Raw genomic sequence first — 27,869 nt, 5'->3', positions numbered from 1 at the left:
TGGATGATGGGGTTAAAGTGATGGATGATGGGGGTTATAGTGCTGGATGATGGGGGTTATAGAGCTGGATGATGGGGGTTATAGTGCTGGATGTTAGGGAGTTATAGTGATGGATGATGGGGGAGGTTATAGTGATGGATGATGGGGGAGGTTATAGTGCTGGATGATGGGGTTATAGTGCTGGATGATGGGGTTAAAGTGATGGATGATGGGGGTTATAGTGCTGGATGGTGGAGGTTATAGTGCTGGATGATTGGGGTTATAGTGATGGATAGTGGAGGTTATAGTGCTGGATAATAGGGGTTATAGAGCTGGATGATGGGGGTTATAGTGCTGGATGGTGGAGGTTATAGTCCTGGATGATTGGGGTTATAGTGATGGATAGTGGAGGTTATAGTGCTGGATGGTGGAGGTTATAGAGCTTGATGATTGGGGTTATAGTGATGGATAGTGGAGGTTATAGTGCTGGATGGTGGAGGTTATAGAGCTTGATGATTGGGGTTATAGTGATGGATAGTGGAGGTTATAGTGCTGGATGATGGGAGTTATAGTGCTGGATAGTGGAGGTTATAGTGCTGGATGATGGGAGTTATAGTGCTGGATGGTGGAGGTTATAGTCTTGGATGATTGGGGTTATAGTGATGGATAGTGGAGGTTATAGTGCTGGATGGTGGAGGTTATAGTCCTGGATGATTGGGGTTATAGTGATGGATAGTGGAGGTTATAGTGCTGGATGATGGAGGTTATAGGGATGCGTTGGGTGGGCGGGGCTCTCTACATGAATCACTAGTGTAGGGGCGGGGCCGCGTGTTAGGCGGTTGGCGGTGGGCGTGTCTGCGGAGGCTGCGCGGTGCATTGTGGGTGTCTCCTTCCTCGCTGCCGCCATTTTGCTGGTGCGCGCGGTGCTGAGAGGCTCCGGACACGTCGCCGCCATCATGTTATCCGCCGCTCAGCTCCTGGATGAGCTCATGGGCCGGGACCGGAACCTGGCGCCGGATGAGAAGAGGAGCAACGTCCGCTGGGATGACGACAGTGTAAGTGCCGCAGCCCGGGGAGGAGCGGGGGGAAGAGGCCTGTGCCGGCTGTGAGGAGAGGGACGCGGGGCACGTGGGGGCGGAGGGGTTAACGCCAGGCAGCGAGAGGGTTATAATACTGCAGCGCGGCCTCCTGTGCTCCACCGCCCGACCCGACTGCACATAGCGGTCACCAGGCAACTGCTCCACAGCATTGCATGCCGGGAACTGAGCGCAGCTCCGGGGTATAATACAGGAGAAGTAATGTCATGTACACAGTGACTGCACCAGCAGCAGAATAGTGAGTGCAGCTCTGGGGTATAATACAGGATGTAACTCAGGATCAGTACAGGATAAGTAATGTCATGTATGTACACAGTGACTGCACCAGCAGCAGAATAGTGAGTGCAGCTCTGGGGTATAATACAGGATGTAACTCAGGATCAGTACAGGATAAGTAATGTCATGTATGTACACAGTGACTGCACCAGCAGCAGAATAGTGAGTGCAGCTCTGGAGTATAATACAGGATGTAACTCAGGATCAGTACAGGATAAGTAATGTCATGTATGTACACAGTGACTGCACCAGCAGCAGAATAGTGAGTGCAGCTCTGGGGTATAATACAGGATGTAACTCAGGATCAGTACAGGATAAGTAATGTCATGTATGTACACAGTGACTGCACCAGCAGCAGAATAGTGAGTGCAGCTCTGGAGTATAATACAGGATGTAACTCAGGATCAGTACAGGATAAGTAATGTCATGTATGTACACAGTGACTGCACCAGCAGCAGAACAGTGAGTGCAGCTCTGGGGTATAATACAGGATGTAACTCAGGATCAGTACAGGATAAGTAATGTCATGTATGTACACAGTGACTGCACCAGCAGCAGAATAGTGAGTGCAGCTCTGGGGTATAATACAGGATGTAACTCAGGATCAGTACAGGATAAGTAATGTCATGTATGTACACAGTGACTGCACCAGCAGCAGAATAGTGAGTGCAGCTCTGGAGTATAATACAGGATGTAACTCAGGATCAGTACAGGATAAGTAATGTCATGTATGTACACAGTGACTGCACCAGCAGCAGAATAGTGAGTGCAGCTCTGGAGTATAATACAGGATGTAACTCAGGATCAGTACAGGATAAGTAATGTCATGTATGTACACAGTGACTGCACCAGCAGCAGAATAGTGAGTGCAGCTCTAGGGTATAATACAGGATGTAACTCAGGATCAGTACAGGATAAGTAATGTCATGTATGTACACAGTCACTGCACCAGCAGCAGAATAGTGAGTGCAGCTCTGGAGTATAATACAGGATGTAACTCAGGATCAGTACAGGATAAGTAATGTCATGTATGTACACAGTGACTGCACCAGCAGCAGAATAGTGAGTGCAGCTCTGGGGTATAATAGAGGGTGTAACTCAGGATCAGTACAGGATAAGTAATGTCATGTATGTACAGTGACTGCACCAGCAGCAGAATAGTGAGTGCAGCTCTGTGTATAATACAGGATGTAACTCAGGATCAGTACAGGATAAGTAATGTCATGTATGTACACAGTGACTGCACCAGCCGCAGAATAGTGAGTGCAGCTCTGGAATACAGGATCTATTATTTTCTTATTACTGCCTCTCTGGCTGTGTGGGGGACTACACCTCCCAGCAGTGCCCTGCCTCTCTGGCTGTGTGTGGGACTACACCTCCCAGCGGTGCCCTTCCTCTCTGGCTGTGTGTGGGACTACACCTCCCAGCAGTGCCCTGCCTCTCCGCCTCTGTGTTTGCACTCCCTGTGCAGCTTGTTGGGTCTCGTTGTCTTGGTCACCCCTGTGACTGTCGGGTCCGGGTTCCTCTCGGTACTGGTGCCAGGTCCTGGGCGCTGATCCCCTGACATTTGCAGCGTAATCCCGGATATTTATAGGATGGAGTTTCGAGGGGCTCATCTGTTTGGGGGATGGTAATGACTCCTCCAGGACATCAGGGTGTCCTATGCTGCTAGATGTAGTGTCTGGCCTGTGCCCGGACCTCCCTGATTACTGGCCCTGGATCCCACCCATTGTAGCTACCCATTTAATTTAGTGATTACTCTGTAACTGGGGTGAGGGGGAGCCTGGCCTTGGTAATAGGGGGCTGGACGTGGGGGAGCCTGGCCTTGGTAATGGGGGGCTGGACGTGGGGGAGCCTGGCCTTGGTAATAGGGGGCTGGACGTGGGGGAGCCTGGCCTTGGTAATAGGGGGCTGGACGTGAGGGAGCCTGGCCTTGGTAATGGGGGGGCTGGACGTGAGGGAGCCTGGCCTTGGTAATGGGGGGCGGGACGTGGGGGAGCCTGGCCTTGGTAATCGGGGGCGGGATGTGGGGAGCCTGGCCTTGGTAATCGGGGGCAGGATGTGGGGAGCCTGGCCTTGGTAATCGGGGGGCGGCATGTGGGGGAGCCTGGCCTTTGTAATCGGGGGGCGGCATGTGGGGGAGCCTGGCCTTGGTAATAGGGGGCTGGACGTGAGGGAGCCTGGCCTTGGTAATCGCGGGGCGGCATGTGGGGGAGCCTGGCCTTGGTAATCGGGGGCAGGATGTGGGGAGCCTGGCCTTGGTAATCGGGGGCAGGATGTGGGGAGCCTGGCCTTGGTAATCGGGGGCAGGATGTGGGGAGCCTGGCCTTGGTAATCGGGGGGCGGCATGTGGGGGAGCCTGGCCTTTGTAATCGGGGGGCGGCATGTGGGGGAGCCTGGCCTTGGTAATAGGGGTCTGGACGTGAGGGAGCCTGGCCTTGGTAATCGGGGGGCAGCATGTGGGGGAGCCTGGCCTTGGTAATAGGGGGCTGGACGTGAGGGAGCCTGGCCTTGGTAATAGGGGTCTGGACGTGAGGGAGCCTGGCCTTGGTAATAGGGGTCTGGACGTGAGGGAGCCTGGCCTTGGTAATAGGGGTCTGGACGTGAGGGAGCCTGGCCTTGGTAATAGGGGGGCGGCATGTGGGGGAGCCTGGCCTTGGTAATAGGGGGCTGGACGTGAGGGAGCCTGGCCTTGGTAATAGGGGGCTGGACGTGAGGGAGCCTGGCCTTGGTAATAGGGGGCTGGACGTGAGGGAGCCTGGCCTTGGTAATCGGGGGGCGGCATGTGGGGGAGCCTGGCCTTGGTAATCGGGGGGCGGCATGTGGGGGAGCCTGGCCTTGGTAATAGGGGGCTGGACGTGGGGGAGCCTGGCCTTGGTAATCGGGGGCAGGATGTGGGGAGCCTGGCCTTGGTAATAGGGGGCGGCATGTGGGGGAGCCTGGCCTTGGTAATAGGGGTCTGGACGTGAGGGAGCCTGGCCTTGGTAATAGGGGTCTGGACGTGAGGGAGCCTGGCCTTGGTAATCGGGGGGCAGCATGTGGGGGAGCCTGGCCTTGGTAATAGGGGGCTGGACGTGAGGGAGCCTGGCCTTGGTAATAGGGGTCTGGACGTGAGGGAGCCTGGCCTTGGTAATAGGGGGGCGGCATGTGGGGGAGCCTGGCCTTGGTAATAGGGGGCTGGACGTGAGGGAGCCTGGCCTTGGTAATAGGGGGCTGGACGTGAGGGAGCCTGGCCTTGGTAATAGGGGTCTGGACGTGAGGGAGCCTGGCCTTGGTAATAGGGGGGCGGCATGTGGGGGAGCCTGGCCTTGGTAATAGGGGGCTGGACGTGAGGGAGCCTGGCCTTGGTAATAGGGGGCTGGACGTGAGGGAGCCTGGCCTTGGTAATAGGGGGCTGGACGTGAGGGAGCCTGGCCTTGGTAATCGGGGGGCGGCATGTGGGGGAGCCTGGCCTTGGTAATCGGGGGGCGGCATGTGGGGGAGCCTGGCCTTGGTAATAGGGGGCTGGACGTGGGGGAGCCTGGCCTTGGTAATCGGGGGCAGGATGTGGGGAGCCTGGCCTTGGTAATAGGGGGCTGGACGTGGGGGAGCCTGGCCTTGGTAATCGGGGGCAGGATGTGGGGAGCCTGGCCTTGGTAATAGGGGGCTGGACGTGGGGGAGCCTGGCCTTGGTAATGGGGGGCGGGACGTGGGGGAGCCTGGCCTTGGTAATGGGGGGCAGGATGTGGGGAGCCTGGCCTTGGTAATCGGGGGCAGGATGTGGGGAGCCTGGCCTTGGTAATCGGGGGCAGGATGTGGGGAGCCTGGCCTTGGTAATAGGGGGCTGGACGTGGGGGAGCCTGGCCTTGGTAATGGGGGGCGGGACGTGGGGGAGCCTGGCCTTGGTAATCGGGGGCAGGATGTGGGGAGCCTGGCCTTGGTAATCGGGGGCAGGATGTGGGGAGCCTGGCCTTGGTAATCGGGGGCAGGATGTGGGGAGCCTGGCCTTGGTAATCGGGGGCAGGATGTGGGGAGCCTGGCCTTGGTAATAGGGGGCTGGACGTGGGGGGAGCCTGGCCTTGGTAATCGGGGGCAGGATGTGGGGAGCCTGGCCTTGGTAATCGGGGGCAGGATGTGGGGAGCCTGGCCTTGGTTATCTTGGGCAGGATTTGGGGGGGGGGGGGTTGGCTTTGGTAATTGGGGGATCGGGGGCTGGATGGGGGTCCTGGCCTCTGTACCGCCATGTAGTCATCCTCATGTCTTGTGTCCCTGCAGGTCTGCAAGTACTATCTGTGTGAGTTCTGTCCTGCCGAGCTCTTCACTAACACCAGGTCGGATCTGGGTAAGTAACAGATTGGGGGGGGGGGCGTCTGTACGTCCGTTCTGTCTGCTGCAGGGAATTATGGGAACCTCTGGAGAACACACTGGGGCGTGTTGGGAAGATAATTGGTTATATATTTGTGCCTCTCGGGGGCAGCATTGGGGGGTCTGTACTTGGTACATGGGGGGTACTTGTCCTTAGGGGGTCCCTGACTCTTGTGTGTTGTGCAGGTCCCTGTGAGAAGATCCATGATGAGAACCTCCGGAAGCAGTGAGTCCTCTCCTACCTACAGCTATTGTGCTGCTGTTTGTCGCTGCTGCCGCCTCACCTTCTTTTTGTGCTGTTAAGGTATGAGAAAAGCTCGCGGTACCTGAAGGTCGGATATGAGCGGGAATTCCTGCGATACTTACAGAGCTTACTCGCCGAGGTGGAGCGCCGCATCCGCAGGGGCCACGCACGCCTGGCGCTGTCCCAGAATCAGCAAGCGTCTGGTGTGAGTATCTGTACCGGGCGGCCGGGAGCATCGTCCTCCATAGACTGCCCCCATCTGCTGCTGCACATGTACACGGGGGGTCATTGGGGGGGTCTCATCCCCTCTGGGGGGTCTCTGCTGCGCAGTCATTCTCTGTCTCTCACAGTCTGTAGGGCCCACAGGGAAGAACGAGGAGAAGATCCAGGTGCTGACTGATAAAATTGAAGGCTTGCTGCTACAGGTAAGAGCCCCCAGCGCTTCACTATTATCCCGGCTGTTCAGTGTTGTAATTGCCATAACGGATTGTAAACAGTGCCCCATGCAGAAGGACGTACAGTCCCCCTCCCTCCTGAGGGTCTGACCTCTAGGACCCCATATTATCTGTATCTTCTCCCCTGTCCCGACCTCTGTAATCCTTCACAAGACTCTACAGGTTCTGTACTCATGGCTCACAAGGTTCTGTACTCATGGTCGATGTCCTCTCTGCAGATTGAGGAGCTTGGCACAGAAGGGAAAGTAGAAGAAGCTCAGGGCGTGATGAAACTTGTGGAACAGCTAAAAGAAGAGCGAGAACTTCTCAAGTCTACAACGTCGGTGAGTGATGGGTGCGGAGGACCTGGCGTCTCTCACGTGTCTGCTTCATGTTTCACACTCACAGCAACCGTGCACAATACACCACTAAGGCTCTCTGCAGCCCCATATACAGGCAGTCCACGGGTTACGTACAATATAGGTTCCATAGGTTTAAGTTGAATTTGTAAGTCGAAACTGTAACTTTTATAATTGTAGTCCCAGACAAAAATTTTTGACAATTGGAGTTTCAACATTTTTTTTTTGGTGTAATGGAACCAAGGATTATGAATAAAGCTTCATTACATACACCTGACAGCTGATCATTGCAGCCGGGGACTATAGTAACATCCAGAGAGGTCACAGGGGTCCGTCTTTAGCTAGGTGTCTGTAAGTCAGGTGTCCTTAAGTAGGGGACCGCCTGTACAACCATGTGCATGATGCCTTGGACCATGTCTTATTACAGATGATGGCTGAGAACACGAGGGATGTGAATAGCTAGTGGCACCAGGAGGTGGGCAATTTTATTACATGAAGTTTTGTATTTATATTGAAAACCTTTAATATTTTCCACAGACAATTGAAAGCTTTGCTGCCCAGGAGAAGCAGATGGAGGTGTGTGAGGTGTGCGGAGCCTTCCTTATTGTAGGAGACGCGCAGTCCAGAGTAGACGACCATCTTATGGGGAAACAGCACATGGGCTACGCCAAAATAAAGAACACGGTGGAGGAGTTAAAGGTGAGAGCCTCGTTACCTGCTAGTAAGGAGTTTCAATTAAAGGGGTTGTCCGATAGCATAAAAAAACCTATTGGTGCCAGGAAGGGGGCTGGTTAAAAAAAATTAAACATTTACTTCCGTGTTGCCTCCCGGTGTCCTGCACTGTCATCACTGCAGTCCATGCCCTATGTAAAAGGGCACGGAAGCCGCATTCTCACCCATCCCTATACCCAGTGTTGTATCATGTATCAGAAGCTGAACGTAGCGCGCCTTCTGTGCCCGTTGGCTTACATGGGGCACGGACATGAGTAATGGCAGGGTGGGACGACAGGAGGGACAGCGAAGGTAAATGTTTTTTTTTTTCCTTCTAAAACCAGCCCCCTCCGGGCCACCAATAAGTTTTTTTTTTGTTTTTTTTTTTTTTAATGCGGTCGGACAACCCCTTTTAATACTTCTGCTTTTATATTCCAAGTTTTACCAGTAGAGGGCAGTAAAACATCTTCTGACAATTCCTTGTACAGTGTAAGACTATGAAGATGATGCTAGTGCTGGCTGCGGGCACTACTAGACATTTATATGTTCATGTCTAGGAGTCCGACCTCTGAGAACTCTACAAATTCTGAGAATGAGCCCCAGGGTTGGCGTGAGGTGCCCCATGGTGTGAGGTGCTGACGTCCTGCACCATCTCTGCAGCTTCCCACTCATGGGGTTGGGAGTAAACCAGAGATGTATAGAATAAAATTGTGTGTGTGTGTGTGTGTATATGTATATATATATATATATATTGTACTAGTGGTGATACTATTTCCGAGGGAAGCTATCAGTAGTGGTCACTATATCACTGATGGTTCTTTATGGACCAATGGTCTAGTGTCCAAAATCGGGAAATATTTGTCTTGGAAAAAAAACCATATGGTAATTTAGCTTGGACCCGAGCTCGGGGCAGTTGTTTCTGCACGCGCCTCGGGGCAGTTGTTTCTGCACGCGCCTCGGGGCAGTTGTTTCTGCACGCGCCTCGGGGCAGTTGTTTCTGCACGCGCCTCGGGGCAGTTGTTTCTGCACGCGCCTCGGGGCAGTTGTTTCTGCACGCGCCTCGGGGCAGTTGTTTCTGCACGCGCCTCGGGGCAGTTGTTTCTGCACGCGCCTCGGGGCAGTTGTTTCTGCACGCGCCTCGGGGCAGTTGTTTCTGCACGCGCCTCGGGGCAGTTGTTTCTGCACGCGCCTCGGGGCAGTTGTTTCTGCACGCGCCTCGGGGCAGTTGTTTCTGCACGCGCCTCGGGGCAGTTGTTTCTGCACGCGCCTCGGGGCAGTTGTTTCTGCACGCGCTCAGTGACTCCTGGGAGCATTACAAAGGCCTAAGATCTCCAGAGGAGTCTCAAGCCCCTTGTTGGACTTTCATTTTTATAGGGGCCATGGGAGATTAGGGACACTAAACCTTTTGATCCACAAGGACCTGTAGTTGGTTTAGAGTCACGAGTTGCCCCTTACAGGTTCCCTTTAAGATAGTGGGGTTTTTTGTAACACGTTAATATATCATGAAGCCCAGTTGTATTCCACAGCACATTTTTAGATTTTTTAGTTTTTGGAGTAATTGGTTTTTAAAAAAAAAAAATTTTTTACCCTAATTTTATTTATATAGGAAAAACTAAGGAAAAAGACAGATGAGCCCGAGAGGGACGACAAGTTAAAAAAGGAGAAAGAAGATAAAGAGCGAGAAAAAGAGAAGGAACGGGAGAAGGAGGAAAAGGAAAAGAAGCGGCGCAGGGAGGACGAAGAGCGAGAAAAAGACAGAAACCGTGACCGAGACAAGCGCAAAAGAAGCCGCTCCCGCAGCCGCAACTCAAGCCGAGCGTCCGAGAGGAGGAGTAGCCGGTCACGTGACCACAAGAGGTCGCGCAGCAGAGAGAGGAGGAGAAGCAGGTAAGACGAGAGGAGGGGTAGATGCTTCGTGACGGGTCGTGTGGTGTCACCAGGGAGATGACATAAAATACTGACACAAATCCATCTCTGTAAAGAAAGCATTTAGTGCTTTGCGCAGTTGTCTCCTGCTGGTGTATTTGCCGCTAGTCACCTGCTTCATGCGGCACTTTCATGCTTCATCTGTTATTACTTCTTTTCTCTCTAAACTCATCGGCTCACACTTTCTTCTTAGAAGCAGAGAACGTCAGCGCAGCAGAAGTCACAACAGAACAGAGCGGAAGCACCGGTCCCGCAGCAGAGACAAGAGACGATCAAAAAGCAGAGAACATAAATCCTCCAAACACAGAAGCCGAAGCCGGGACAGAGACAGACGGTCAAAGGAAAAAGGTTTGTCCTCTGAATCCCTATGTGTTGTCTGTGGAGGCAGGACCTTGGCTGAACACACATGTTGGGTAAATTCCACCCTGTCTGGTTTGGGCTAAAGAAGGGGTTTACTGTTCTGAACTCTCTTCCTGTTCCCGTCTCTTCCTTCATACCAATAATTGCACTGACATCTCTGCTGAATCCATCTTGATCTCCCAAGACAGACCATCTGAGATGTATCAAGGGACTTGTATCCATAGAGGTCATTTGCTGAAGTTCATTGTGGGATTATTCTCTCCATTCTGCAGCGAAGGTCCTGCTTCAGCATCATGTGAATGTGGTCTTGCAGTCCTCCAGGTCTCCCGGGTCATCTCCTAGTTTTGATGATTGCCGTTTTGCCGAATATAAAAAGTGCACAAGAGCTGAATCGAAGAAAATGTCAGCTCATCCTGCAAAAAAAAAAAAAAAATTTAATGTATTAAAACACAAGAAATCCTATAAACATTTCGTATCCTCGTGATCATACGGACTTAAAGTACATCTACCACCAGGCTGACGGATTGTAAACCAAGCACTGACATACTGGTGTGCGCCCCCTCTGGCAGGATCTCTCTTATAGCTTCTTATTCCCTGGTTTTTACAAATTTTTTTTTTAATTATGCAAATGACCCTGAGGGCTCTATTTGTGTTTATGGAACCTGAAGCCCCTCAGATTCATTTGCACAATTTTTAAAGCCTTTTTTTTTTTTTCCCTTAAAAGCCAGGGACATAAGCTAAAAGAGCAGACACTGGCAGAGGGGGCACACATCAGTATCTCCGTGTGCTAAGTGTATAATTCTTCATCCTGGTTGGGAGTGGGGGGGCACAGTGAAAGCCGGAGGAAAAAATAACTCACGAGAAAATGGTGTAAATATGTGGGGGGGGGGGTTGGTTTTTTTTTTTCCTACCAATTTCACTGCATTTGAAATTTTTGATTGATTGGCTGTGGTCACACACTGGCGCCTAGGTCACTGCTGTGGACAAATTGAGGCCAATATCAACGGGGAATGCTGAGCTTTGTAGTCCAGCCCCTGCTATAATAAGTCCTATCACCTTCGTCAGGGGCTGTAGTTAAACTCCTTTCCCTTTCTCCTCCAGAAAGAAGATCCGACGACAAAAAAAGCAGCAAGTCGAGCAGCCGAGACGGACAGAGCGAATCTCGCAAATCCGACTCGAAGGAAATGTCGTCACAGGCCTCAGTGAATGGGGCCAACGAGGGCGTAAAATCTGAAGGTGACACTCAGTCCAATTAAAACTGATCTGATTTGACCTCTGATCAGTCGGAGGTAAGTGCTTAGTGCCTCACTTTCCATAGCTCTTATGTTTTGCTAGAATGTAACGGTGCAGCGTAAGTAAGACGAAGAGCGCGCTGCAAGAAGCAAAGGGGAAGCTCAGTACCTGCAGAATATGTGGAGGTATTCCTATTTTCTGTATTTGTAGTGACCCCCCCCCCCCCCTCTCCGCCCCCGTCCAGCCTCAATCACTGCGCCTCTTACCACATGTCTTGTACAATCTGTCTAACATCTCTCCAGCACATGTATAGCCGTAGATCTTATATTTACCAGGCGCATTTATTGTTACATAATAACAAACCCAAAATGAATAGAAATTTTTTGGCTGGCGTTTAAAAAAAAAAAAAAAAAAAAACCCACCGAATTCTATCTGCTAAATTTGTAGCTTTTTGTTTGCCTTGTGTTGTGTGACTCATTGGATTGCTGGAAGTGTAGGGCTTACGAAATAAGTTTCACCTCTCTGCCATACCTCACTCAGCGTTGGCGTGGGCCCCCATGAAAAAAAGCCAAATTAAAAATCAAGGATTGAGTCTTACTAATCAGGTACTCTGCACAGGTACTGCTTTCTCTACCACACTGTTACTATGTAGCCTTTGCATTCATAGATAAGTAACAAAAAAATTTGTGTCATTATTATTTTTTTTTTTTTTTATTCTGTCTTTGTCTTCCAAGCAAAGCCACAAGATGTGTTTTTTTTTTGTTTTTGTTTTTATTCTATCTCTTTTCTGTGTATTTTTTAAAAAAAAAACTGACGGATTTAACAGTTTTGGCCGTTTTTCTTTCGAGGGATGCAGTGATGTCATTAATACAAAATGCTATAAAAGGTTTTAAAATGCAAAAATAAATGGGTCCATGTTACATTCAGTGCAAGCTTATACCGAGGTATGTCTTTCCAATTTTCCCTACGGAGTAGGAGCGCAGGACGCGGTCACCCAGGCAGCGGCGGCTTCTACAGGGGGGGAAAAGCGCAGGGAGATTCCCGGCTGAGTGGCTTTTCCCGTTGTAGATGACTTTGCATGAGGAGGCGTTAGGGTCCAGGGGGAGGGGCTGTAGGCCCAGATGTGAGGCGTGTGCATTAACGAATTGATCCAGTTTTACTAGGAAGTAATTTGTTTTGTTTTTTTTTCTTATTTCTATCTCTCTGCGAATTTTACCAGATAGGACTGAAGACGAATCGAGCTCGGCCTCCTCTCCTGCACCTCCTCCACCTCCCACAGGATGTCTTAATCGAAGATCTACTTTATATGAGGTGACAGAAACCTGTATTGAAAATTTAAAAAAAAAAAAAAAACACCAAAAAAGATTAAAAAAAAAATACACACACAAAAAAAAAATTGTAGCTGGTTCTTAAGTTAAGAGCTGAAGTAATTCCCTCTCTAGAGGTTGTATGTTCGGGTTATTTCACACCCCCCAGGCACAGGCCACCCCCCCCCACCCTCCCCCAGCCTGTCTTACTGATAGAGAAAAATGCTCAGTTTTTTTTTTTCCGGACTCGGGAGGGAGAGGGGAAAAAAAAGCAACATAATAAATGTTTGTGAAGTTCACTTTTTTTTATTTTTTATTATTTACAAGTAGTAATAGAACATCCAATAAAAGCATCTTCTAAATTCTGATGTAAATGTGCTCTGTTGTTACTTGCTTTTTTTTCAAATAAACTTGTTACTGTTTATTTTTTTGGTGTCTTTTGAACTAATTTTTATTTTTTGGGGGTGAGGCAAAACTGATATATTAAAGGGCACCTACCACCACGAATCTACCTATAAAGGTAGATCGGGTGGTAGGTGGATGTATGGGACGTGAGGATAGCCCTTTTTAGAGCTAATCCTCACGTCCCCGCTAGCGTAGCATAAACTTTATTGCCTTGATATGTAAATTTTATTAAGCGGCTACTGGGGCGTGGAGTAGCCGGACACGAGGCTACACGGCACGGCTACTCCACGCCTCAGTAGCCGCTTTCCCCGCCTACCCTGTGATCTTCGGCGCGCAGCTCCTGGCAGCTGCGCGCCCTCGTCCGAGAAGCCGGAGTTCTGCGCATGCGCAGTAACTCCGGCCTCGTTCCCGAGATCGCGCATCCTCGGGCCTGCGCTCGGAGCCCGAGGATGCGCGATCTCGGGAACGAGGCCGGAGTTACTGCGCAGCTGCCAGGAGCTGCGCGCCGAAGATCACAGGGTAGGCGGGGAAAGCGGCTACTGAGGCGTGGAGTAGCCGCGCCGTGTAGCCTCGTGTCCGGCTACTCCACGCCCCAGTAGCCGCTTAATAAAATTTACATATCAAGGCAATAAAGTTTATGCTACGCTAGCGGGGACGTGAGGATTAGCTCTAAAAAGGGCTATCCTCACGTCCCATACATCCACCTACCACCCGATCTACCTTTTATAGGTAGATTCGTGGTGGTAGGTGCCCTTTAAGGAAATTTTCATTTGTATATACTATACACACAGCAGCCAGTATTATGTATTGTCCCTGGAGAGATGTGTAATCAGACCTCACACTGCTGTGCTCTGTGCTCCCTGCAGCCAGTGTTATGTATTGTCCCTGGAGAGATGTGTAATCAGACCTCACACTGCTGTGCTCTGTGCTCTCTGCAGCCAGTGTTATGTATTGTCCCTGGAGAGATGTGTAATCAGACCTCACACTGCTGTGCTCTGTGCTCTCTGCAGCCAGTGTTATGTATTGTCCCTGGAGAGATGTGTAAGCAGACCTCACACTGCTGTGCTCTGTGCTCTCTGCAGCCAGTGTTATGTATTGTCCCTGGAGAGATGTGTAATCAGACCTCACACTGCTGTGCTCTGTGCTCCCTGTATTGAGACATTCCCTCTGCATGGAATAAAGTTGTAACAGGCTTACTATTGCAGTGAGTCTGATAGACTCAAATTTGTGACCCTGAGAAAAGGAACCATGTACAGTCCTGGCCATAAGTTGTGAGAATGACACAAATCTCCTCCTGTCACATGATGTGTCCCTCTGGTCTGTCAGATGTTTATCACATACAGAGATACAAGTGCAATCATATTATGGGGAGCAGAAGCTTTTATTGTCAGGTGGGAGGAGTTACTGCAGCCAGTCATTATCTGCAGGACCTCTCCTTCTTCTTCAGGACCTCTGCACTTCCCTCTGGCAGCTCTCAGTCACCTCCTGCACCAGATCCTGACTGATCGCCGTCCATTCCTGCACAATCACTGCTGCATTCTGTCACAATGTGTTGGGTTTTGTTTGTCCTCCGTCTCCTGATGATTGACCACAAGTTCTTAATGGGATAAGATCCGGGGAGTTTCCGGGCCATGGACCCAGAATCTCTGTGTTCTGTTCCCGGGGCCATGGACCCAGAATCTCTGTGTTCTGTTCCCGGGGCCATGGACCCAGAATCTCTGTGTTCTGTTCCCGGGCCATGGACCCAGAATCTCTGTGTTCTGTTCCCGGGCCATGGACCCAGAATCTCTGTGTTCTGTCCCCTGATCCATTTAGTTCTCCCCTTTATGGCGGGTGCTCCATCATGCTGGAGGAGGCATTGCTCATCACCATCTGCTCCTGGAGGGTTGGGAGAAGCGGCTCCTGGAGGACATTCTGCTCCATTCTTTATTCATGGAGGTGTTTTTAGGCGATTCCCTTGGCTGAGAAGCGGCCCCCCCCCCCCACATGAATGGCTGCAGGAGCTTTACAGGTGCAGGAGACAGGACGGGGGCATCGCTCACCTTGTCTGCTCCCAACAATCAGAAAGGGGATTCATCAGAGACAATGCCTTTCCCCCAGTCCTCAGCCGTCCACTCCCTGCACCTCCTGCAGAATATCCGTCTGTCCCCCAGTCCTCAGCGTCCACTCCCTGCACCTCCTGCAGAATATCCGTCTGTCCCTGATGGTTTCTGGAGAGAAGTGGCTTCTGTGCTGCCCTCCTGGACACCAGGCCTTGCTCCAGGAGTCTCGGCAGTGTCACAGTGCGTGCAGATGCCTCACACCTGCTGCTGCCATTCCTGAGCTCTGCGATGCTGGGAGCCCCATCCCCAAGCTGAGACACTTGTAAGAGACGCTCCTGGCGCTTGCTGGTCCTTCTTGGGCTCCTGGAGCCTTTTTGGTAACAATGGAGCCTCTCTCCTTGGATTCCTGGATGATGGGATAGATTGGTGACTGAGGTGACATCTTTCTCGCTGCGCTACTCTTCCCTGTTCGGCCAGTTTTGTGCAGTGCAATGATGACTGCACGTGTTTCTCTAGAGATAACCATGGGTAACAGAAGAGAAACAATGATGCCAAGCACCAGCCTCCTTGTAAAGTGTCCAGGGGTGTGATTGTTACTTAATCCTGACAGATTGTCCCCCAGCCCTGTCCTCATCAGCAAAGGAAGCACAGGGAACAATAGGCGGGGCAAAGGAAGCACAGGGAACAATAGGCGGGGCAAAGGAAGCACAGGGAACAATAGGCGGGGCAAAGGAAGCACAGGGAACAATAGGCGGGGCAAAGGAAGCACGGGGAACAATAGGTGGAGCAAAGGAACCATAGGGAACAATAGGCGGTCAGAAAACACAAATGATTATATTGGAAATTTTGTATAACTTTTCATTATTCAAACAATAGCAATTTACTTATTGAAATGAGAATAACCCTTCAAGGACAAACAAATTGAGATCAAAATGAGAGAACACACAATTTCCTGAATGTCCAGGTCATTGTGTGTCCTTTATGGATTTATACTTTGTGTAAATGTGAGTGAAACCCTCCGGGAGCAGGGAGACCCCATCAGCCACAGCAAGAGAAGTTGTTCCGAGTGTCTGATTTCTAAAATATTCCATCTTTCTCTCCATGGGGAAAAGTTTCATCACTGCAGCTGGAATTGCCGCCAGTTCAGCCCTGACCAGGGGGAAGGATCTGTCCCGTCATACGGTGTCTCCACGTTTAAGAGACTGAACACTGACTGTGCAGTGACCAAACCTCTCGTTATAAGAATGGATAAAAAGGCTGCACTCTCCTTTGCTGAGGAGCAGGTTGTGTGCGATCTATTTGGATCTGTTGGAAAAAATTTTGTTCATAGACAAAATGAGGAAAAACTGAACCCAAAGTGTGCAAAGAAGTCAGTGACAGGCGGTGGAGGAAGTGTCAGGGTTTGGGGAATGTTTTCTGCAGCAGGACCTCTCATACAGCTACATGGCAGAGGGACTACAAGTATCAGAACCTTCTACAACACGCGGTTCCTTCATTTCATCATTACTCAATCAGCAGCAATTTTTATTCAGGACAATACCTCCCGTCACATAGAAAACGGGTAAAGCAGAAAACATTGAAACAATGAAATGTCCACAGCCTCGAGTCCCGATCTAAACCCATTAGAAAACCCGAACTGAGGAAGAGACTGGAAGAAGAGGGGAGCAGATCCCAGCAGAGCCGTTTGATAGACTAGTGAGGTCCTGCACCAGAGTTGAGGTCCTGTGCTGTCCCTTCTGATTGGTGACTGCTGGGACCTGCAGGACATGTCATTAGTCTCTCTCTGGGCTCCAGTCATTGCTGTTCTCTAATTATCATCATCACGTTTTTATATAATGAAGGTTTTATGTTGCTACTTTGGTAATTGTGTAGATCCCTGTTCTAGTGACCTGGAGACCCCGTACATCCATCACATGTTCAGCAATGGAGATGACATTATTGAAGAAAATCAAGTGATCAGACATTGTTCTCTAATTTTGATCTGCAGTGTATATAAGCAAGTGATATCCTCCTAAACAGGTGCTACAGGGGGGCAGCTCCTCCAGATCCTCATCTCCGCACCATTACAAGTCATGTATGTGGTTGGGGTTAAGCTCCCATAGTTGTCGGAGGTGGAGGGTCTGTGGCCTTCCCAGGGTGGTCTCCCGGGCCTCCTCCACCACCAGTGACCATATATTGTGTAGACGAGGGAAATTGTGAGTGAGGATAATGGGGACCAAGAGCTGATAAATCCTGAGCTATATTTATTACAGTTATTTCTGCTCTTGGACCTTGTGACTGCGATTATGTCAAGAAACAGATTAGACCTAAGTCTGTAATACCAAAATCTCAGCTGTGAGCGGAGTATCCGACTCCCATGAATCTCAGCTGTGAGCGGAGTATCCGACTCCCATGAATCTCAGCTGTGACCGTAGTATGTGACTCCCAACAAATCTCAGCTGTGACCGGAGTACCCGACTCCCATGAATCTCAGCTGTGACCGGAGTATCCGACTCCCATGAATCTCAGCTGTGACCGGAGTATCCGACTCCCATGAATCTCAGCTGTGACTGGAGTATGTGACTCCAACAAATCTCGGCTGTGACCGGAGTTCCCGACTCTCATGAATCTCAGCTGTGACCGGAGTATCCGACTCCCATGAATCTCAGCTGTGACCGGAGTATCCGACTCCCATGAATCTCAGCTGTGACCGGAGTACCCGACTCCCACGAATCTCAGCTGTGACCGGAGTACCTGACTCCCACGAATCTCAGTTGTGACCGGAGTACCCGACTCCCACGAATCTCAGCTGTGACAGGAGTACCCGACTCCCACGAATCTCAGCTGTGACCGGAGTATCTGACTCCCACGAATCTCAGTTGTGACCAGGGTATCTGACTCCCACGAATCTCAGCTGTGACCGTAGTATGTGACTCCAACAAATCTCAGCTGTGACCGGGGTATCCGACTCCCACGAATCTCAGCTGTGACCGGGGTATCCGACTCCCATGAATCTCAGCTGTGACCGGGGTATCCGACTCCCACGAATCTCAGCTGTGACCGGGGTATCCGACTCCCACGAATCTCAGCTGTGACCGGAGTATCCGACTCCCACGAATCTCAGTTGTGACCGGAGTACCCAACTCCCACGAATCTCAGCTGTGACCGGAGACTCCCACAAATCTCAGCTGTGACAGTAGTATGTGACTCCCACGAATCTCAGCTGTGACAGTAGTATGTGACTCCCACGAATCTCAGCTGTGACAGTAGTATGTGACTCCAACAAATCTTAGCTGTGACCGGAGTATCTGACTCCCACGAATCTCAGCTGTGACAGTAGTATGTGACTCCAACAAATCTTAGCTGTGACCGGAGTACCCAACTCCCATGAATCTCAGCTGTGATCGGAGTATCCAACTCCCATGAATCTCAGCTGTGACCGGGGTATCTGACTCCCATGAATCTCAGCTGTGACGGGAGTATCCGACTCCCATGAATCTCAGCTGTGACGGGAGTATCCGACTCCCATGAATCTCAGCTGTGACGGGAGTATCCGACTCCCACGAATCTCAGCTGTGACCGAGGTATCCGACTGCTATGAATCTCAGCCGGTTGAAGGCAGAGTCTTATCTTCTGGGCCGGACCAGTGGTGTCTTATAAAAGGCGCGGTTATATATCACGTGGTGATTATGGTTCTTTGTTCACACTCGTGGATGTGTTTAGTCATTTCACATCAAGTCCAAGTGTCCAGTGTCTGAGTGATCGAAGCTCCAACTAACTCAGCTGTTGCTAGACCACCGCGGGAGGTGGTCTAGCTGACGGAATCTAAGTGGCACCCGGTCGTCACCAGTGCCCGCCACAAAGCGGGATGGACTTGCTACAGCAGGGTACCACCAGGTCGTTCCACAGGATACAGCAGGCAGTCTCATAATGGGATACAGGTCCGAGCAACCCAAGATCGGCAGAACCGGAAAACATAGAACGGGATAGGAACAAACGCGGGGCACAGTGAGGTTTCTTTTCTCAGCATAAAGCTCAAAGATCCAGCAGGGAATCCTGGGAACAGCCGGCCTTTAAGGAAACCTGGAGGTGACCAGCGGCAATCAGTGGTGTGCTGGCCCTTTAAAGTGCTGACGCGTGCGCGGCCTAGGGAACAGAGACGCGCTTGTGGGAACGTGGAGAGATGAGCTTGGAGCGGGGGCCGGGGCAGTGCCACGGAGAGGGCCACGGGTGTGCCCGCTATCCGTGACATGGATCTCGGGGACACCCATGACAGTACCCCCCCTTTGGTCTCCCCCTCTTCTTGGTCCCAAGAAACCTCTGGAGAAGGCTACGGTCTTCTCGCTCTCTTCTGGCTCCCAGGATCTCTCCTCAATCCCGAACCCTTTCCAGTCTACAAGGAAGAACCGCTTACCTCTCACGGTCTTCATGTCCAGCACCTCCTTAACCTCATAGACATCTGGGGAGTCAACCGCAGGAGGAGGAGAATGTTGAGATTAGTGGTTCAAGATGACAGGCTTTAGGAGGGAGATATGGAAGGAGTTTGCCATGCGCATGGATGGAGGAAGGCGGAGTTTGTAGGCCACAGGGTTGATGCGCTTGATGACTTCAAAGGGGCTGAGGAAGCGGGGACCAAGCTTGTAGCTTGGTATCTTCATCCGTACATATCTGGAAGATAACCACACCTTGTCACCTGGAGAGAAGACAGGAGGAGTCCTACGCTTCTTGTCAGCTTGAGTCTTGGTGCGGTCTGTGGCACGGAGAAGAGACTGACGGGTCTGATCCCAAATTGATTTAAGGTCCTGCACCAGATCCTCTACCGCCAGAACATCGTAAGGAGTGGACAGCGGAAGAGGGATTCGTCCGTAGACCGCAAAGAACGGAGCTGCGCCAGCAGACCCCGAGCCCAAGGAGTTATAGGAAAACTTAGTCCAAGGAAGCAAATCAGCCCAGTTATCTTGATGGGCAGAGAAAAAGTGGCAGAAATAACAGCCCAAAATCTGATTTACCCTCTCTACTTGACCATTCGACTGAGGGTGGTAGGCAGAAGAAAAGTCCAGATTAACTTACAGCTGGTTACACAGGGAATGCCAGAACTTGGACACAAACTGGATCCCTCGGTCAGACACGATGTGCAGTGAAAGTCCATGCAGCCGGAAAATATGCTTGAAGAACAAACTGGCAAGCCGTGGAGAAGACGGAAGACCTGGAAGGGGAACAAAATGGGACATCTTGGAAAACCGGTCCGTCACCACCCAAATGACAGTATTGACAGGAGAGAGGCAGATCAGTGACAAATTCAATAGCCACGTGGGACCACTGGCGACTGGGTATCGGCAACGGAAGTAACAGTCCAGCCAGTTTGAGACGAGAAGCTTTGTTACGGGCACAGGAAGAGAAGGATCCCACGAAATCCCGGACATCTTTGACCAGATCTGGCCACCAGTAGTAGCGGGAAATGAGGGCCACGGAACGTTGCACCATAGTGTGCCCAGCCAGACGCGAAGAATGTCCCCAAGACAGAATCCTCTTCCAGAGAGAAGGTCTGATGTACGTCTTGCCGGGAGGTAGCTGTTGAAGATCCATCGAAGTTGTTCAGGAGAGATGATATGCCGAGGCACTGGCTCCTCTCCATCAACATCCGAAGCACAGGACAGTGCATCAGACTTGATATTGTTGTCCGCAGGACGGAAATGGATCAGCAGGTTGAAGCGAGAGAAGAACAGCGACCAATGGGCTTACCTGGGATTCAGGCGTTGTTGGGCTGTCTGGAGGTACAAGAGGTTTTTGTGTACACACACACGGGATGGAGAGCATCCTCCAGTAGATACCGCCATTCCTCCAGAGCAAGTTTGATTGCTAACAGTTCTCTGTCACCAATGGAATAATTTCTCTCCGCAGGAGAAAAAGTCCTAGAAAAGAAGCCACATGTGAGGGTTTGGCCCTTAGGCACTTTCCGGGTGAGCACAGCTCCAGCTCCTATGGAGGATGCATTCTCCTCAATGTGAAAGGGTTTCTCTGTGTCAGACCTAGTGAGAACAGGAGCCGAGGCAAAAGCGGACCTCAATCTGGAGAACGCCTCTTTAGCCACAGGGGGGCAGGCACGGGGATTGACACCTTTCTTGGTAAGTGCCACGATGGGAGACACCAGAGTGGAGAAATGCAGAATAAACTGCCAATAATAGTTTGCGAAACCCAGGAACCTCAGTATAGCTTGTAGACCTTCTGGGCATGGCCACTGCAGACAGCTATCAGAATCCATCTGAAGGCCCTTGTTGGAAATTATATAGCCGAGGAATGGGAGGCTGCGTTGGTGAAACTGACATTTCTCCAACTTACTGTAGAGAAGGTTGGCCTGGAGACGGCCAAGAACTTGCCATACGTGTGACTGATGGGTCTGGAGGTCGGGAGAGAAGACCAAGATATCAGCGAGGTAAACCATAACACAGGAGTACAGCAGATCCCTGAAAATGAAATTCACAAACTCCTGGAAGACAGCAGGAGCATTGCAAAGTCCAAATGGCATCACTAGATATTCAAAGTGGCCATCAAAAGTATTAAACGGCGTCTCCACTCGTCACCCTTGCAGATCCGGATGAATTTATAAGCACCAAGATGGTCTATGCAGGGACGCAGAGAGCCGTTGTTTTTGGTGACAAAAAAGAATCCTGCACCAGCGTATGAAACCTCTTTGCAGGTTCTCTTTGATGTACTCGGACATGGCAGTCGTCTCAAAAACAGAGAGAGTCGTCTCTCTGCCTGTTTTTTGGAAAAAAACATTGTCAAAGTCCCGGTAGCATGCTGGCAAACCCTCCAGAGACTTGGGAGACACAGAAGAAGTCAGGAAGGGTAGAGGTGTCACCATGCAGCGTGAGTGACATTCTGAACCCCAACGCAGGGCCTCCCCAGTCTTCCAGTTGAGGACCAGGGCATGAAGTTTCAGCCATGGAAGACCTAAGAGAAGAGATGAGGTGGAGCATGGCAAAACATAGAAGAACAGTCTTTCTTTGTGAAAAGCTCCAACTTGACGAGAAAGTGGTTCTGTGCGGTACCGGACCAGATCGGACAAGATTTGTCCATTGACTGAAGATATGGATAGGGGTTTCTCGAGAGGAACCACCTGAATGCGATGCCGGGAGACCAGAGTGGCATCCATAAAGTTCCCTGCAGAACCAAGAAGTCAAGAGTCCAAGAAGGCTGAGACTTGCACAGGAGTGTAGGTACCGACACCGAGGAGTACAGGAACTGTCAGCTCGCAAGCCAGGGTGCGGAACTTGACAGTGTATTCGCCTACGGACGAGTCACCTTGACGTAAGTTCAGCAGCGCCGTTTCAGCTGAGGAGGCTTGTGCGGGTTCCTCGAATACAGATCGGAATTCAGCCAGGAATGCAGTATTGGCAGCTGTGACTGGATCGTCTCTGTCCCTTATAGGGGTAGCCCAGGCCAGGGCTTTCCCGGAGAGTAAACTGACAATGAATGACAGCTTGGAGTGTTTGGTGAAAAACTGTGATGGCATCAGTTCTATGTGCAGCGAGCACTGTGTAACAAAGCCCCTGCACAGCTTGGGATCGCCTTGCTTCTTCCGCCGGTAGACAAGCAGGAGTAACGGTAGAGGTTGCAGGAACCGCCGCAGGAGTAGTCGTTGGAGCCAGATGCTGGTGCTCAGAGGTAGTGCCATTGTTGCAGTGCAGCGGTGACTTGACCAAGTAGTTCTCCATGTGAAGCAATCTGCAGGGACTGCTGGGCAACCACCCTGGAAATATCAGCCTGAATCGATGGGGTCCATGGCCGGATTGCATTGTCAGGGTTCAGGGTCAGTGGACCCTCTGGACCATCGCTGGAGATGGTACTAGCTGACACCCGGGGCCAGAATCTAAGTGGCACCTGGTCTTCACCAGAGCCCGCCGCAAAGCGGTATAGACTTGCTGTGGCAGGGTGCCACCAGGTCGTTCCACAGGTGCGACTAGCGGGCAGTCTCGTAGTGGGATAGAGGCACGTAGCCAGGGCAGGCAGCAGAGTTGCAAGGTCAAAGTTCAAGTTCGAGGTCAGCAACAGGAGATCAGCAGAAACAAGAAACGGGATAGGAACTAAGGCAATGCACAGGAAGCTTTCTCTTCTCAACATATAGCTCAAAGATCCGGGAGGGAATCCTGGGAACCGCCAGCCTTTAAGGAAACCCATAAGTGCCAGCGCCAATCAGCGGGAGAGGGGCACGGGTGTGACCGCGATCCATGTCACAGATGCACCCGTGACAGAGTTATTATGTTTTACCAGTTTTTACCAATGAAAAAATCTTTTGTATTAGGACATTATTATGACTTATAGCAGGGACGGGAAGTAGGCAGCCAATCATCTTATAAGATATCAGAGTCTATGTCCAAAGAGTGATTGGACCAATTCCCTGACATCCAGTCAGGAGGAATGTGAGTGGCAACAGTCTATCACAGCTAGCTTAACCGTCTGCAGCCCAGAACAAAGTCAACAGGAGACAGAGGTGGTGGAAATCATCAAAGGCAGCCCCAGGAGTGAAGTAAGGCAGTGTTCTGACAAGTGCAGGACAGAATGCAAACTAAGTAAAAGACCACAGTCCGCAGCGAATTTTCTTCTGTACGTTATGGGCAGAGGATGGCGCAGATGTTACAACGACATATAGAAGATTTAGCAAAATTGAACCCTGTGTCTTGCCAATGCTAAATCCTCGCGAGACCATTCATATGCGAGGCTTCTCATCCCAGGGACTGGAGCTATGCAGATGCATCTGGTGAAGAACAATGCTTTATCCAGCACAATGGATTCCCACAGAACATTGATACATTGTAAATCCAGAACCGGTGATCATTTCTCAAAGTCTCGTGAAGTTGGGGTGATGTTTTGAGAAACCCGAAACGGTATCCCTGTATCGAGCTCAGTTGCCGAGCACATTTCGGAGACAGTGAGCAGCCTGTGTTTCGGATTTTGGCTAATCGGATCAGACAGAGAAATTCTGGCTGTAAGAATAGTGATTAGGAAGGCGGAACATTCATTAGGACTTTCCCTCCCTTTAGGATCTTACAAAGCACAAGGGTCTTATGTTGTATAATGCCGCGGAGGAATGTCCTAAGCTCTTAATTTCAAATATTCTTAATAACGAGCAGTCCTATGTAAACGCGTCTCCTCCAATTAAACTCAAATATTTTTCTATAATTTCCCGGTCGGTCGTCGTGTTTCGTTTCGTCATATTACATAAATTAAGAAGCGCTCACCCGTGAAACAGAACAATTAATAAAGTGGGAGGGGGGGGACGTTGCCGCAAGCTGAATCCTTTTAAGTCTTTCCAAATTTTCTTTTTTTTCTTCGCACTAGAAATTCGCAGACTGAACCTTGGACAAAAAAAGTATTGTGTAATGAAATCAAGATTTCCCGAATTAATTAATGAAGCGACAGGAATAATTTGTACTGTAAATATACACGCGCTGCCAGCCGGGAATCAAAGACGTTTTAATCCAGAGCAGATCGGAGCCGGCTGTATCGCAGGCACAACAGAAGGCGCGCTCCAGGAATATTTATGTCCTTCTATTCCCCCAAAATTTTTTACGTGTTAAAAGGGTAGAACCAAGCGTTTGGCTCCAGACCGAAATGCGTTGTCTGTTCACCAGTCCCTGGATGGATACAAAAGCTGCAGGAACCCGAATTATGATTCTTCTCTTCTTACTTCTGCAAGGTCAAGCCGTGCCGCACATGAGGTACTCCCATGCCGGCTTATGTCCCAATGACATGAATCCAAACCTATGGGTGGACGCCCAGAGCACCTGTCATCGAGAATGCGAGGCCGATCAGGTGAGTGCACTATGCGGAACATGAGTGTTGTGGAGAACCTGTGCCAGCATCTGCTACCGAATGACAGGAGGGGGATGAATAATTATGAAATAGTGTCCTTAACTTTTTTGAGGGAGTTGATCCGGGGTCGTGAAAACTTGTATAGACAAATTTTGGAATGACATAGTCCATATAATGTTAAAATTTATTTTATAGGAATGCGAAACGTATGAAAAATGTTGTCCTAACGTCTGTGGAGCCAAGAGTTGTGTGGCGGCTCGATACATGGATGTGAAGGGAAGGAAGGGTCCCGTGGGGATGCCCAAACAAGCTACGTGTGACCTCTTCATGTGCACCCAGCAAGGTTCTCAATGTGACATTTGGGACGGTCAACCCATTTGCAAATGCAAAGATAGATGCGAGAAGGAGCCAAGTTTTACCTGCGCCTCTGATGGCCTCACCTACTATAACAAGTGCTTCATGGATGCGGAAGCATGCGCCAAGGGGATCATGTTAACGGTGGTCACATGCAAATATCACCTTACCTGGCCACACACTAGTCCTCTTCCATCAGAGACCACAGCCAACCCAACCATGCCATCGGCAGAGACAGCCATTGTCAACATGGCTCCGCCAGCTCTAGTGAGCAATCCCTCCCACAAGGTGGTCAACGTCGGGGACACAGTCAGTTTTCATTGCGATGTAATCGGAAAACCCAAACCAGAAATTACATGGGAGAAGGAAGGGAAAGAGAACATGGTCATGCGGCCCAACCACGTGGTGGCCAACATCGTGGTCACCAACATCGCCCAACTGGTTATCTATAACACACAACTGCAAGACACTGGAGTCTACACGTGTACAGCCAAAAACAGAGGTGGCATCATCAAGATCGACTTCCCCTTGTCTGTCAAAGAGCAACCTCCCAAGGAAAAATCTGGAAACCAAACTTTTTTTCCAACGAATGAGTGCCTAAAGCCACCGGACAGCGAAGACTGCGGAGAGGAGCAGACGCGGTGGTACTTTGACGCCAAGAAAAATAACTGCTACATCTTCGTGTATGGGAATTGTAACAGTAATATGAATCATTTTGAGACGTACGAGTCGTGTATGCTGACGTGTATGAACGGCCCCGTCAACATCTGTAACTATCCAGCCCTCCAAGGTCCGTGCAAGGCCTACGAGCCAAGGTGGGCCTTCAACAAGCTGCTGAATCAGTGCCAGTCATTCATTTATGGCGGCTGCGGGGGCAATGAGAACAACTTTGAGAGCAAAGAAATGTGTGAGGAGTCCTGTCCCTTCCCCAAAAACCAAAAGTGCAAGGTGTGTAAGCCCCGGCAGAAGCTGGTCACTAGTTTCTGTAGAAGTGACTTTGCCATCCTTGGACGTATCGTAGAGTTGACAGAGGACCAAGAATCTGGACACGCTCTCGTTTCCGTGGAAGAAATCCTGAAGGATGACAAAATGGGACTGAAATTTTTGGCGAAGCAACCGCTAGAAATCACTCTCCTCAACATGGACTGGAGCTGTCCCTGCCCCAACATCACCTCCGTCAGCGGACAACTCATCATCATGGGAGATGCCCAGAATGGCATGGCCGTGCTACAGCCTCACAGCTTTGTAGGCATGTCCAGTGCCCGCCGCGTCCGCAAACTGCGGGAAGTCATCCATAATAAGACCTGTGATCTCCTCAAGGAAATTCTAGGGCAGCAGTGACATAATCTAACTACATGATAATGTCTAATGGAACGTGTTTTATCTGATATTTCTCATCTTCATCACAATAAAGGTCTACTGGTCAATTGTAGTAGTTATATTCTTGTACATAGGGGGCAGTATTATAGTAGTAATATTCTTGTACATAGGGGGCAGTATTATAGTAGTAATATTCTTGTACATAGGGGGCAGTATTATAGTAGTAATATTCTTGTACATAGGGGGCAGTATTATAGTAGTAATATTCTTGTACATAGGGGGCAGTATTATAGTAGTTATATTCTTGTACATAGGGGGCAGTATTATAGTAGTTATATTCTTGTACATAGGGGGCAGTATTATAGTAGTTATATTCCTGTACATAGGGGGCAGTATTATAGTAGTTATATTCCTGTACATAGGGGGCAGTATTATAGTAGTTATATTCCTGTACATAGGGGGCAGTATTATAGCAGTTATATTCCTGTACATAGGGGGCAGTATTATAGTAGTTATATCCCTGTACATAGGGGGCAGTATTATAGTAGTTATATTCTTGTACATAGGGGGCAGTATTATAGTAGTAATATTCTTGTACATAGGGGGCAGTATTATAGTAGTAATATTCTTGTACATAGGGGGCAGTATTATAGTAGTAATATTCCTGTACATAGGGGGCAGTATTATAGCAGTTATATTCCTGTACATAGGGGGCAGTATTATAGTAGTTATATCCCTGTACATAGGGGGCAGTATTATAGTAGTTATATTCTTGTACATAGGGGGCAGTATTATAGTAGTAATATTCTTGTACATAGGGGGCAGTATTATAGTAGTAATATTCTTGTACATAGGGGGCAGTATTATAGTAGTAATATTCCTGTACATAGGGGGCAGTATTATAGTAGTTATATTCTTGTACATAGGGGGCAGTATTATAGTAGTAATATTCTTGTACATAGGGGGCAGTATTATAGTAGTAATATTCTTGTACATAGGGGGCAGTATTATAGTAGTAATATTCCTGTACATAGGGGGCAGTATTATAGTAGTAATATTCCTGTACATAGGGGGCAGTATTATAGTAGTTATATTCTTGTACATAGAGGGCAGTATTACAGTAGTTATATTCCTGTACATAGGGGGCAGTATTATAGTAGTTATATTCCTGTACATAGAGGGCAGTATTACAGTAGTTATATTCCTGTACATAGGGGGCAGTATTATAGTAGTTATATTCCTGTACATAGGGGGCAGTATTATAGTAGTTATATTCTTGTACATAGGGGGCAGTATTATAGTAGTTATATTCCTGTACATAGGGGGCAGTATTATAGTAGTTATATTCTTGTACATAGAGGGCAGTATTATAGTAGTTATATTCTTGTACATAGGGGGCAGTATTATAGTAGTTATATTCCTGTACATAGGGGGCAGTATTATAGTAGTTATATTCCTGTACATAGGGGGCAGTATTATAGTAGTTATATTCTTGTACATAGGGGGCAGTATTATAGTAGTTATATTCTTGTATATAGGGGGCAGTATTATAGTAGTTATATTCTTGTACATAGGGGGCAGTATTATAGTAGTTATATTCTTGTACATAGGGGGCAGTATTATAGTAGTTATATTCCTGTACATAGGGGGCAGTATTATAGTAGTTATATTCCTTTACATAGG

The 27,869-nt window shown here is 49.6% G+C and overlaps 2 protein-coding genes across 7 annotated transcripts; both read left to right on the top strand.

Annotated features, from left to right (window-relative positions):
• The first annotated feature begins 850 nt into the window (after positions 1–850).
• Positions 851–12,694, top strand: LUC7L3 (LUC7 like 3 pre-mRNA splicing factor). Of its 5 annotated transcripts, XR_011847866.1 has the most exons (12): positions 853–1,034; positions 5,607–5,673; positions 5,883–5,922; positions 6,001–6,145; positions 6,291–6,365; positions 6,614–6,718; positions 7,271–7,432; positions 9,051–9,331; positions 9,564–9,718; positions 10,832–10,966; positions 11,066–11,148; positions 12,183–12,694. XR_011847866.1 is itself a non-coding variant. In XM_072112771.1 (11 exons), exons 1-10 carry the CDS (start codon positions 936–938, stop codon positions 10,984–10,986), a joined length of 1,281 nt encoding a protein of 426 aa, XP_071968872.1. In that variant the 5' UTR covers positions 851–935; the 3' UTR covers positions 10,987–11,019; positions 12,183–12,694. The 5 variants fall into 5 exon arrangements, 3 of the variants coding, with proteins under 3 accessions (XP_071968872.1, XP_071968871.1, XP_071968870.1); XM_072112771.1 differs by lacking the exon at positions 11,066–11,148 and having other exon boundaries at positions 851–1,034; positions 9,567–9,718; positions 10,832–11,019; XR_011847865.1 differs by having other exon boundaries at positions 10,832–11,148.
• On the top strand, positions 12,189–26,304 carry WFIKKN2 (WAP, follistatin/kazal, immunoglobulin, kunitz and netrin domain containing 2). 2 transcript variants are annotated; one of them, XM_072112768.1, is made up of 3 exons: positions 12,189–12,274; positions 24,397–24,512; positions 24,708–26,304. In XM_072112768.1, exons 2-3 carry the CDS (start codon positions 24,414–24,416, stop codon positions 26,205–26,207), a joined length of 1,599 nt encoding a protein of 532 aa, XP_071968869.1. In that variant the 5' UTR covers positions 12,189–12,274; positions 24,397–24,413; the 3' UTR covers positions 26,208–26,304. The 2 variants fall into 2 exon arrangements, with proteins under 2 accessions (XP_071968869.1, XP_071968868.1); XM_072112767.1 differs by having other exon boundaries at positions 24,039–24,512.
• Positions 26,305–27,869: the final 1,565 nt, after the last annotated feature.

This window comes from Engystomops pustulosus, chromosome 6 (genome assembly GCF_040894005.1).
Source record: "Engystomops pustulosus chromosome 6, aEngPut4.maternal, whole genome shotgun sequence".
NCBI lineage: Eukaryota > Metazoa > Chordata > Amphibia > Anura > Leptodactylidae > Engystomops > Engystomops pustulosus.
This window is presented reverse-complemented; position numbering and strand designations above follow the sequence as displayed.

Bases quoted from the DNA above. Each gene is read 5' to 3' on its own strand.
- LUC7L3 (XM_072112770.1), top strand. From the start codon at position 936: ATGTTATCCGCCGCTCAGCTCCTGGATGAGCTCATGGGCCGGGACCGG. The intron at 6,719-7,270 runs GTGAGTGATGGG...TATTTTCCACAG, and splicing joins TTCTCAAGTCTACAACGTCG to ACAATTGAAAGCTTTGCTGC. The intron at 9,719-10,831 runs GTTTGTCCTCTG...TTTCTCCTCCAG, and splicing joins CAGACGGTCAAAGGAAAAAG to AAAGAAGATCCGACGACAAA.
- WFIKKN2 (XM_072112767.1), top strand. From the start codon at position 24,312: ATGCGTTGTCTGTTCACCAGTCCCTGGATGGATACAAAAGCTGCAGGA. The intron at 24,513-24,707 runs GTGAGTGCACTA...TTTATTTTATAG, and splicing joins GAGAATGCGAGGCCGATCAG to GAATGCGAAACGTATGAAAA.